We start from the raw sequence: 12,727 nt of genomic DNA on the forward strand, positions 1-12,727 counted from the left end.
TTCATCATCTTCTCATGTTTTGTTGAGAAATGATATCTGTGGTCTGAAAACATCTCAAAAAACAGATCTCTTACACTGACCCATCACCCAGCTGAACATGAACAGACTCTTGGCTAATAGATAATGAAGCTGCAAGTGTGGTAAAACTGACACTCTTATTACTCTTCTGATGCAGAATCTGCATGCATGTTTTCATACTATAGTAAATACAAAATAATGAAACTGTTTTTGTGTTTGCATATTAATTATGCATAATTCCTTGAAACCTGTAATTTAATTTGCTTACCTCCATCACTCATGTATATGCTCTGATTTTAAATTCCTACATCCACATTTTACCATTCTATTTGCATTGCTAATAGCTTGTCTTAAAAATCAGTCAGCTCCAGTTTCTTCAAAATTTTCCAAGTACATATTTCTGCATGGAGTTCATTTGTGAAGTATCAGTTTCATTATGTCAGAACAGAAGATGTCTTAGAAGATGCATAGCCTTCGAACAGTAGAGCCTTTGAACCCATACTTTGGAAGTAAGCACTAAGTAAGCATAACATGATTCTTAACAAAGAGCGGCTACTATACCTGGGATAGCAATGCTTACTTTGAAAGCTAAACCATTTGAACACATAATTTAATTTTATTTTGCAGCTAATTAAAAACAAATAAATAAATAAATAAATGAAACAAAAAACCAAACACGCAACAGTGATCTACTAAACTGATACATATCTTTTCAACTATGAATGCGGTATTTTGAATTGAGTTTCAGTGAGGACAAAAATCATACTGACCAAGAGCAGAAGAATGAATAGCTGTTACCATGTCAGCATTTGCTTAGCGGTGACATACAGCAACTAAGCCTGCAGCACTTTTAGATACATTTTTTTGTTTGTTTGTTTGTTTTGGTCACTCTATGTCAACTTTTGGACTTCATTTTGTATTTCTAGGAAAACACATATTTTATATCAAAACAGACATGAAAACTGATCTCTTTCATGAATGCCTATTGCTTTTATGAACTGGTATAAATAACAATAAATCTAAAGATTATTTCCAATGTCAAATATCGAAAAAAGCTTCAAAGCTCTAGAAATGGAGGGAACAGAGGCAACTTTGAAGTAAAGATGTGACAATAAATGAACAAAATTAATTTGATTAAAATTTTTTAACAGACATTAGAGGAACAGATATTTTAAGCGGTTACCTCTTAGAGATTACACATGCCACGTTAACAAGGAATAGACAATGTTTTTTTTCCTTTCTTTATCATATGGCATTCAATAATATTAAGTTAATAAAGGGCATCTTGCAATTTTAGTACAGGGACTAAAGCACACAGGAAAAAGTCAAAGCTGTTTCCAGAGAGGCCAAATAAATATTCACACAAAATCACAGAATCACAGAATTGTAGGGGTTGGAAGGGAACTCCAGAGATCGAGTCCAACCCCCCTGCCAAAGCAGGTTCCCTACACCAGGTCACACAGGTAGGCATCCAGGCAGGTCTTGAACATCTCCAGAGAAGGAGACTCCACCACCTCCCTGGGCAGCCTGTTCCAGTGCTCCGTCACCTCACTGTAAAGAAGTTCTTGCGCATGTTTGTGCGGAACTTCCTGTGCTGCAGTTTCCGGCTGTTTCCCCTTGTCCTGTCTCCACTCACCACTGAAAAGAGTCCGGCCTGGCCATTCTGCCCCCCACACCTTAGATATTTATAGACCTGGATCAGGTCCCCTCTCAGTCTTCTCTTCTCAAGGCTGAACAGACCCAGTTCACTCAGCCTTTCCTCATAGGAGAGATGCTCCAGGCCCTTCACCATCTTTGTGGCCCTCTGCTGGACTCTTTCCAAGAGCCCAGAACTGGACACAGTACTCCAGATGAGGCCTCACCAGGGCAGAGTAGAGGGGGAGGATCACCTCCTTCGACCTGCTGGACACGCTCTTTTTAATGCATCCCAGGATGCCATTGGCCCTCTTAACCACAAGGTTAAGGGCACACTGCTGGCTCATGGCCAATCTGTCGTCCACCAGGACACCCAGGAACCTCTCTGCAGAGCTCCTCTTCAGCAGGTCATCCCCCAGCCTGTATTGGTGCATGCAATTATTCCTCCCCTGATGCAAGACTCTACATTTGCTTTTGTTAAACCTCATCCAGTTTCTTACTGCCCAGCTCTTCAGCCTGTCCAGGTCTTGCTGAATGGCAGCACAGCCTTCAGGCGTGTCAGCCAATCCTCCCAACTTCGTATCATCAGCAAACTTGCTGAGTGTGGCCACTATCCCCTCATCAAGGTCATTGATGAAGATGTTGAACAAGACCGGATCCAGCACCGACCCCTGAGGAACATCGCTGGTTACGGGTCTCCAACCAGACTCTGCACCGCCAACGACGACCCTCTGTGCTCTGCCAGTCAGCCAGTTTTGAACCCACCTTACTGTCCACTCATCTATCCCACACTTCCTCAGCTTTGTTATAAGGATGTCGTGGGGGACAGTATCAAAAGCCTTGCTGAAATCAAGGTAGACTACATCCACTGCTCTCCCCCCATCCAACCAGCCAGAGACAACATAGAAGGCTACCAGATTGGTCAAGCACAACCTCCCCCTGGTGAACCCATGCTGACTACTCTTGATAACCTCCTTTTCTTCCAGTTGTCTGGAGATGACATCCAGCACAAGCTGTTCCATCACCTTTCCAGGGACAGAGGTGAGGCTGACTGGCCTATAATTGCCTGGAGTTTCCTTCTCGCCCTTTCTGAAGACCAGAGTGACACTGGCTATCCTCCAGTCTTCAGGCACCTCCCCCGTCCTCCAAGACCTCTCAAAGATGACAGAAAGCGGTTCAGCAACCACCTCTGCCAGCTCCCTCAGCTCCCGTGGATGCATCCCATCGGGTCCCATGGATTTGTGAACATTGGTGTTGTCTAGGTGCTCCCGGACCACCTCTTCCCTGACTGAAGGGAGGTCTTCCATTCCCCAGACCCTCTCACTAACCTCCAGGGTCTTGGATTCCCAAAGGGGAGCTTTTTCACTGAAGACAGAAGCAAAGAAGGCATTCAGTATCTCCGCTTTCTCAGCATCCCTCGTTACCAGAACACCCCCCTCACTTACCAGGGGAGCCACATTCTCCCTAGTCTTCCTTTTACTGTTAACGTACTTAAAAAAGCCTTTTTTATTATCCTTTATCCCCTTCACGAGATTTAATTCCAGGCGGGCTTTAGCCTTCCTTGTTGCATCCCTGCTGGCCCTGACAACATTCCTGTATTCTTCCCAAGTAGTCAGACCCTTTTTCCACATTTCATGGGCCTTCTTCTTTCCTTTGAGTTTGCGCATGAGCTCCTTGCTCATCCACACAGGTCTCCTGCCACCCTTTCCCGATTTCTTCCTCACAGGGACACACTGATCCTGAGCTTGGAAGAAGAGCTGCTTAAATGCTGACCAGCTCTCACAGGCTCCCTTACCTTCTAACACCCTAGCCAATGGGATAGCTCCAAGTAGGTCCCAGAGGAGATCAAAGTTGGCTCTCCTAAAGTCCAGGGTAGCAATCCTACTTTTTGCTTTACTTCTTCCACTTCCTATTCAGTATGTGAGAAGATGTACAATATTGATTTCATTATTATATTTTTAGTAGGATTAAAATTTTCCTTTTCTATCAGACAACAAATCTAAAATTGAGCAAATATGGGCCAGTGGTTAATAGCGTTATGTATTTTCTATTCCTAGACTCCAACGCTCACTCAATTTTTGAGGCAGAGAAAAACAGTACATTTGATGTTTATTTCTAAAAAGGAAGTTATTCAGAACCAATAGTCACATATGAAGCTTAGGCCAAAACAATCTTACTTCCAATAGAATACAGATTAATTCCTTCCTGCTTAATAAAAGAACATCTGCTGAGAACTTACCACATTGTAGACTTGCACAGATTTTACCACAGCTGAATAAAATGTAAATCAATTAAACCAAAATTGTGTGAAAATAGTTTGATACACTCCTGTATTTGTTTAGATTTGAATAACTAATAAACTTACAAAATAAATGACTCTGATACTATAGTGATAAGAAGTTGGGAAATTGGTATGTTACAATATTGAAGTGGAGAAAAATTATGCACTGCAAAAGAATGAACAACAAGGGTAGAATAAGACAAATGAACAAATGTAGCCTATCTACAGCAGCCATGAGAGACACATGGATACAGAAAAATTATTACCTCAATCTGAATGTTCTGTATTTAACTGACTTAATTTCCTAGGTGCTCACAATTTTTTTTTTATTTTTTTTTATTTTTTTTTTTTTAATAGCAGTAGGAAGAAGAGAAACACATGCAAAAAAAAAAAAAAAATTGAAATGTACTACCTACAGTATTAATCAGATAGTACCTACAGTATTAATCAGATACTGAAAGAAATACAAAATCAATTAAGAATTCTTTGCAAATTTCAAATATCACCAGCTCACTGTGAAATAAATGAAGACAATAGCAAAAATTATTTCAATTGATGGATTTAAGAAACTCAATCTCCTTACTTTATCTGAGAGATCAAAAGATGAACTGTAAGGCTAAAAAAGATGGCAATTATAGGGCTAATAAAAGACTTATTCCTGGTGACTGGTAAAGGGAAACATTATTCCCATTTTTAAGAAAAGGAGAAATAAGATGACCTGAGGATTGACAGGCCAGTGAGCCTCACCTCTGTGCCTGGGAAGATCATGCAGCAGATCATCCTGGTTACCATGTTCAGGCACATATGAGATGAAGAGGTGATCCAAGACAGCCAGAATGGCTTCAGCAAGGGAATATCTTGCCTGACAAGGCTGGTGGCCTTCTATGATGGAGTGACAACACTGGTGGACGAGGGAAGGGCAACAGATGTCATCTACTTGGACTTCTGCAAAGCCTTTGACATGGTTCTTCACCACATCCTTCTCTCTAAATTGAAGAGGTATGGAATTAAAAGATAGACTGTTTGATGGATTAAGAACTGGTTGGCTGATGACAGCCAAAGGGTTGTGATCAATGGTTTTGTGTTAGGTTGAAGGCTGGTCACAAGCAGTGTCCCTCAAGGGTCAGTCTTGGGACCGGTGCTCTTCAATATCTTCATCAGTGACACAGATGATGGCTTTGAGTGCACCCTCAGAAAGTTTGCAGATGACACCAAGCTGAGCGGAATGGTTGATGCATCTCCTATGAAGAAAGGTCGAGGGAACTGGGCTCGTTTAGCTTGGAGAAGAGAAGGCTCTGGGGAGACCTCATTGTGGCCTTCCAGTACATGAAGGGAGTGTATAAACAGGAGGGGGAACAGTTGTTTACAAGAGCGGATAGTGATAGGACAAGGGGGAATGGTTTTAAACTGAGACAGGGGAGGTTTCAGTTAGATATTCGGAAAAAGTTTTACACATAGAGGGCGGTGACACACTGGAAAAGGTTGCTCAAGGAGGTTGTGGATTTCCCTTCCCCCGAAGGCATTCAAGGCCAGGCTGGATGTGGCTCTGGCAGCCCAGTCTAGTGGCCATGGCAGGGAGGTTGAAACTACATGATCTTTGAGGTCCTTTTCAACCCAGGCCATTCTATGATCTGACTTTTTACTCTATTGAAGAAAAACATAACATCTCCTACCAGACAGAGAAAGACCAAATAAGACTAGTACTAGTGAGAAGTCAGGCCTAAATTTTTAAGAGTGATAAGAGCTAATCAGAAAAAAAGAATGTCAAGACAGATGGTGGATTGATGGATATTTGTCGGTGTTCTCTATCAAGATTGGATTCATTTCCCGTTAATAAGATTTAACAAAACACAAGTTATTGTTCCAGTACTACTTAGTAGGAAACAACGTTCAGTATCACTTAAGCAATAGGAAATAATAGTTTTAATCTACTTTTGCATTTTACTAATTTCTTCCATTAATTTCCTTTCTTAAATTTACTTTAAGTGACAATTTGCATAGAAAAATCTGATTAATGTACCCAGCATGCATCCATTGAGGAAGTACTGTGAATTATTCTAATGTACTTCAATCACAATTTTAAAGGTTTTAAACAATGTAGATGAAGGACAGATATCAACTTACATGAATTACAAAAATTCACTGAAAATTATTACTTTACCTAGCAGTTTATTTTACATCATTTGTTCATGGTTTTCCAATAGGACAGCATTATTGCAGCAGTCTCCGTTATATTCTTATTTGACTGTTTGTTAAATTCTGCATTATTTAAAGTAGGCAAATACAACAAACAGATGACTTTTGGCACATAATGATCAAATGACATCATACCTTCTTGGATCTTTCTGACAGCCTGCCAAAAATAACATGCTTAATCTGAAATACTCTAGAAGTGAGATCTGTTTTATGCTATAAAAGTGGAACATATTCATTAATCAGTTTTACTATGGAAGCTTTCTTATTTTATTCTCTTCCTAGGAATTCTGAAATAACAGGGTAACTCAGAGTACTTTAAATTAACATGGAAAGAAGTATAATAAGTATACGATGAAAATGTAAGCTAAAAAGATTTTTGTTACAGAACAAACTGATGAGCTTGGTATCATTTTAAATCCAATTGGTAAATCCAACGTAACTTTCTATGAGGATTATAACTTGTTAGAGATGGATGTGATCCACCTGTCAAAAGAAGCAGGGCAGTCTAAGGCTAGTGAGGCAGGCTTTAAACTAGAAGAGTTGGGGGGCACAGTACAAAATAGCAATGTTCACACTATTGCAAGTGGCTGGGGAGTAACCTAGGAAAATCAGAACAATGACAAACGCTCCTTAGCTACCTCCCACGACATAAGCCGAAAGGCCAAACATCTCCACAGTGTGTGTAACTCTGGAGGATCTGGTATCCCTCCCTTTTCTTCTCTGAAGTACCTGAATATCAATGCTTGCAGTATAGGAATAAGCTGGATGAACTACACTTCTGTGTGCAGCCACAGGGCCATGATCTCAGTGTAATTATGGAGATGCAGTTGGACAGCTCACATAACTGGAATGCTGTCATGGGTGGATATGTACTTAGGAAAGACAGGCAGCAGAGTAAGGTGGTGGAGTTTCTCTTTACGTGAGAGGGCAACTGGAATGTATCAAGCTCTGTCTAGAAATTAATGAGGAATGAGTTGAGAGCCTATGGGTGAGAATTAACAGGCAGGCTTATATAGGTAACATCACTGTGGGTGCTTAATACAGGCTGCCTGATCAGGAGGAAGCTGATGAAGTCTTTCATAGACAGCTGAAAGTAGCTTCACAATCACAATCACTGTCTTTCATGGAAGCTGATTCTCATCTTTTTAAAGAAGAAAGACAATAGGTTAAATGCATTTATCTGCTTTACATGTATATACTATATAGTTACGAGAACATACAATTGCAGCAGTGCATTTGTCATTTCTAACACATGATGCAGGCCCTACAATTCCAGAAAAAAGAGAAGTTCTAAACTCAGATTCTTTGATGGTGTGGAGGGTAAGATCAAATTTAAAAGTACAGATAAATTAAATAGCTTAATGGTTTTCTGAGTTATAGAGCTCCTCTGATTTCAATATAACTATACTGTCACTGATCTTGAATGATGATTTATGAAGTATAAAATTCAATAACGATTCCATTCTAAAAAATTGCATTTTAACCACTGTGTAGGTGAACATAAACAGCAACTGACAGCAACAATGACATTTACTTATATTCCTTTAAAGTTGTGTATGCAACATTATGTAGGAACCTGAAATACAACTTGTGCTGTGCAAGAGAGGAGCTAAATTTCCAAATGATGAATGTAACTTCTGGATAAGAGTTTTATTTTGTGTAATTAGGGAAGACAGCACTTAGATGGAGACATGCCTTGTATATAATTTACTTGGAAATCAATTGTAAAGTGCATTCCAACCACATTTTTAAAGCAAAGACCAAACTGAATGGAAAACAATTCATTATAGAAAATGAGATCAAGCCAGTACTTAAAGTAAACTGCAATGTGATACACAGGCGCCAGATCACAAAACAGTAACAGTTATTCAGCATAAGAGTAGTAGTAACACCAGTCAGTCCTTTACTACCCCTCATACTTAAAGAGAAATTTCTACCACCACTGTTTTAGCAATGTTTAAAGGTAAAAGAATTTTTCTGCTACAGATTTTGTATTTCCTACCTTGAAACTGAGCATTAAATCCCTTTCGTCGGTGGTTACTGTCAGATGTAAAATGGAGTCGTAACCAGTTCTTACTGCTGATAACAGGAGAAGGTAGATTCATGCCAGTCAGCCTGGAAAAATAAAAGACTCTAATGTCAAGGGTACCAAAATCACCTACTTTACAGACAATAAAGAAAACAAGAAAAAAAACCCAAGACATACTGCTGTTCCATTTACTTTCCTTAATTTGAAAGTGCAAGAAAGAATTAAAATAACTGCAATCTGTGGGTTTTGGAGTTTATTTTGTCAACTCACAATTATCCTTCTCTTTTACCCTCTTTTACCTATTTTCCCCATTCCCCCATACTCAGCCCAAAAGTAATGTACACTTGGAAATTTGTTACTTGTTCCAAAAAACAACAAAACAATAAATAAAATAATGAATTGAATTAAGTGCAAACAAAATAAAATGAAATTTGAAAAGAAGTTCTATAAGAGCTACATTACATTTAAAAGAAAATACAAGAAAGCTTCCAGAAAGGCTTAATCTTCATTACTTTGAAATAATTCAGTTATTTCTATGTTCATCTAATCACAATCATTTATTTTTAATTATTTTCTTGTTTTGGATATATTATAGAACATCTTCTGAGCTTTTCTATCAAGTCTTTGAGTCAGAAGGTGAAGAGAAAAAAACAGGATTCTATTCCTCAATTTGGAACTACCTTCCATTTTGAGATCCTTTCTTCTAAAATATTTAAAAGAGTAGCCATGCTAGTAATTATCAAAATGAGAACTTTCAATGATCCTCCCTTGCTTCTATAGTTCTAAAGCAGTCTCATGCATAGGTGAAGTGATCTAACAGACTAGTGTATTAAAAAAAAATGTGTTACATTCTCTCTCTTTCTGCATATCCTCCATCCTTTGCTTCAATATTGCCCTTCCTTACTGGTATCAACTTTGATTCTTGCTGAACATTTTTGTGATCTCTAAAGTAGCAGATTCTTATCTCATAGATAAGAACTAAGCAGTTTCACAGAAAATGTTTAAATTGTCTTCTTCATATGAAATAACAGAATATTTGTAATAGCTAATGTCTGCTAGGGTTCAGAATTGGAGAGAGTGAGCAGATGAGAACAAGGTGTTTCTCATTCTGGCATTTAAAATAATTAGGTCATGCATTAATTTTCTTTTTATTTTCCACCTGTTTTTATAGCAATATGTACATAGTTGCTTGTTTTGGTTGCTGTGAATGAATCCTTTCTATTTTACCTTCGCATTATTTGGTGGTAAGATTGAAATCAAATGAGCACATACATTTTTGGGTAAAATACTTTTATTTGTTAGGAGCATGTTAGCAAGTCATAAAGTTCCCCAAGCTGTTCCTCTGAGAATTTTTCAGGATGACAGGATATGCTTCTGGAAAGACGAATGAGACTGACAGCTACTTTTAGACAAATGAAGAAAACCACTGATTGAATAATCCATATGGTTCTTGTCATACCAGAAAATTCTGATAAACACCGAGGACCAGAAGAGTTTGCCACAGAACTTTGGATCAATATATTTTGTCAACTTTGGCCTGAGAACATATGCTTGAATGAAATCCATGAAATTGAATGAAATCATGAATGTTCATGAGTATAAAAAAGATGAAATAAAGTAAACCAAACACTGACAAGTCATAAGATAAGCCCAAAATGAAAGTCTTAACCAGAGTTTGACAGTTTAAAAAATTCAGAGTCTTTCCACTGAGTACATAAGGCAGCTACACTTATAATTGTTCAGTTTTCCTACAGAATATTTCCTACATCTTGAGAGGAAAATGCTTAAACATTACCAGATAACAGCATGCTGTCATAGTTCCTCTTCATAATGAAATACTCATACATTCAGTTAAAGTCTGTGTTCCCCAATCATACCATACAGAGTCACCATGACAACATTACATTCATTACATTCATTAATAACATCACTGCATTATATCCAAACAGTTCCCATAAAATGTTTTGGATATGTTTCAATATTGCTTTGGACTGTTGGACTGGATGATCTTGGAGGTCTTTTCCAACTTTGGCAATTCTATGATTCATTGAAATTTGGTGTGATTATCCCATAATTAATTCAGATAGAAGTCTCCCAAGATAAACTTTAAGTTTCTTGCCTGAGCAAAATTTTATATTCATGCTCAGAATCACTTATGTCTGGTGAAACAAGGAGAAAAAGATGGATTTAACCTTATCTAATGTCAGCTGTTCACAGTGCTGCATTCTACACGTGGTCTAAGATCCTGCATAGTCAAGAGAGTGGAATAAATATTTTGGGAGTGTACATTACATGAAGAATTTTTAACTTCCACACTAATTTGAGACTAATCTCACCTTAGAAATATGAGTAGAATGACTGAGCAACATCTGAGCCTCATGTGAAGCATATTAATTCTGTTATAACCCAGCTCACGTGACATGCCAAAACAGAACTTTATTCTTTGAAGGTAGTCTTCTCAGTTTCTATTTACTCTAATACCAGGCTGCCCAAAGCCCTATCTAGCCTGGCCTGTAAGATTTCATTGGGCAATCTGTTCCAGTATTTAACCACCCTCACAGTAAAGAATTTCTTCCTAGGGCCTAGCTGAAATTACATTTTAATGCCATTTCCCCTCATCCCGTTGCTACCTACAAAATAAGTCTTTCTTTTTGTACTTCACAATACCTCACAGCGGTTATTATGCCTGAACATATTTCATGTTTGGCTGCAGGCTAAAGCCAAAGGCATTTATTTTTTAATTTTTATCTATTGTTTGGAAAAACAGCCCTATTAAGAACACTTCAGTTTATCAATTCAATAGTATTAGCAAATATTTTTCTTTGTTATTGATCTGATACTTGACCAACATAACTGGAACAATGTTCCATGGTACTCAGTATAGCATATACTCCCTCTGAAATACTATAACTGCTTTCAAGCTGATGAATAAAAGAATAGTCCTTTCTATGTCTAGTTTTTTGCTTATATATGGCTTTCATTGTCCAGCAAGAGAAGAACATTCAGTTTTAGGACACAGCAATCAATTAGATTTTATTGTTCAAATCTGTGATATTCATCCCAGGTCCTAAATACTGCAGGCCATTCTCCTATAGCTTTGCAAAGAATTCTTACATCCAGATCCAGAGAAGATGTATTCAGTCCTAAAGTTAATATGACAGCTGTCCTGAAGGTAAATTAACATTTAAAAAAGTTCACAATTAAACAAAGAAAACTAAATAGTTGGCTTTTTTGTTGCAACTAATATGCAGTAATTGAGCACTTGGGAAATAAATATTTTGCCTTAATAATTCTTCCCTATTTACTGTAATTATTAATAGCTGAAATGATAAAATGTTAACCTTATAGCACACAATATTCTATTTAGGGATGCTGCAGCTACTGTGTTTTTACTGACATAGCCCATATGAGTACTTTTCATTCACATTCTGAAAACAGCAGAATTTTTAGTTCTCTTCATACGTAATTCCTGAACAAATTCCCTAGCAAATAAATAAGAGAGAAATTTGTATTTCATCAATAACTTCTAATATCTACTCATCTAATGTCATCCAATTATTTGTGCAGGGTTTTTGTTTGTTTGTTTCTTAAGCCTTCAGTTACCATTTCCTAGTACAGGACTAAAATCTAACAAGATAAATTGAAAAAGCAGATGTCTAAAATAATGTTCAGTAACCACTAATCTTACTATGAAATATTTATTATCTGCCATAGTCACTGTGATTTTTCATGCAGAGGCTAGTTTCCCATAGCTGTTCCTTTTTACTCACAATAGCTAAGGATTTAAAAAAAAAAAAAAAAAAAAAAAAAAATTGTTTACATTATATAATATAATATAATATCTATTGCAACTAGAATGAACATTTTTTAAGTACATTAGGGATCTACACCTGCACTGAAAAAGCCTGTTCTTTAATACCTTGAAAGACAAATTTATGACAAATAAGATTATATTCTCAGCATAGATTATGGCAATGAAAACCAGTGTCAGCGGGTACATTAAGTTTGTGGTAATTAAGTCCTTTCATTTGTAGTTGCCTCTGTGAGGTTTTCAAAACAAGCTAGAATGAACATATAAATATAATGAACTGAAACAGGTTTTTCAGTTCCAGTTTCACTAATAACATTCTTCCATTATGTATTTTACATTGGATGACTTGTTTCTTTTTCTTAAATGCAAGATTTTAGGTGTCCCATTTGTATTTGTTACAAATAATTAAAGAAAAAAAAAAATATTAAAAAAAGTCACTGAAAGGAGTATTTCATAAAATGAGCTTTTCCTTGAATTTTCATTTGCAGAACTCATTTTGGCTCTTCTAACTGAAAAAAAATTCCCACATCTCTCCATACTTAAAAAATTCAGTTCATATAAGGGGGCATTTAGCTCCCTAAAGGACAAATTTTAGAATATGCTTCTATATTGTACCTTACTATTGCAAATTAGTTTTGGATCTATCTAACAGACATACAATCTGTTTGATATTAAAACATGAAATAAAACATCTTGTTTCTCTATCTGCCTTTACAAACCTTTATTATTGCTTTCTCCGACCATAAACTGATGAAAT

The 12,727-nt window shown here is 37.2% G+C and overlaps 2 protein-coding genes across 2 annotated transcripts in view; one reads left to right on the forward strand and one right to left on the reverse strand.

Moving 5' to 3' along the window:
* The window catches only part of CSMD1 (CUB and Sushi multiple domains 1), a 984,784-nt gene that overhangs the window by 343,116 nt on the left and 628,941 nt on the right, over positions 1 to 12,727 (reverse strand). The window contains exon 6 of the mRNA XM_052696996.1: positions 8,133 to 8,245. Coding sequence (XP_052552956.1) covers positions 8,133 to 8,245 — 113 coding nt within the window. The remainder of the gene's footprint in view (positions 1 to 8,132; positions 8,246 to 12,727) is intronic.
* Positions 1 to 12,727, forward strand: part of LOC128087832 (uncharacterized) — a 303,478-nt gene that overhangs the window by 150,892 nt on the left and 139,859 nt on the right. The gene's annotated exons all lie outside the window — the stretch shown is intronic.

This window comes from Tympanuchus pallidicinctus, unplaced genomic scaffold (genome assembly GCF_026119805.1).
Source record: "Tympanuchus pallidicinctus isolate F22 unplaced genomic scaffold, pur_lepc_1.0 scaffold1, whole genome shotgun sequence".
Lineage (NCBI taxonomy): Eukaryota > Metazoa > Chordata > Aves > Galliformes > Phasianidae > Tympanuchus > Tympanuchus pallidicinctus.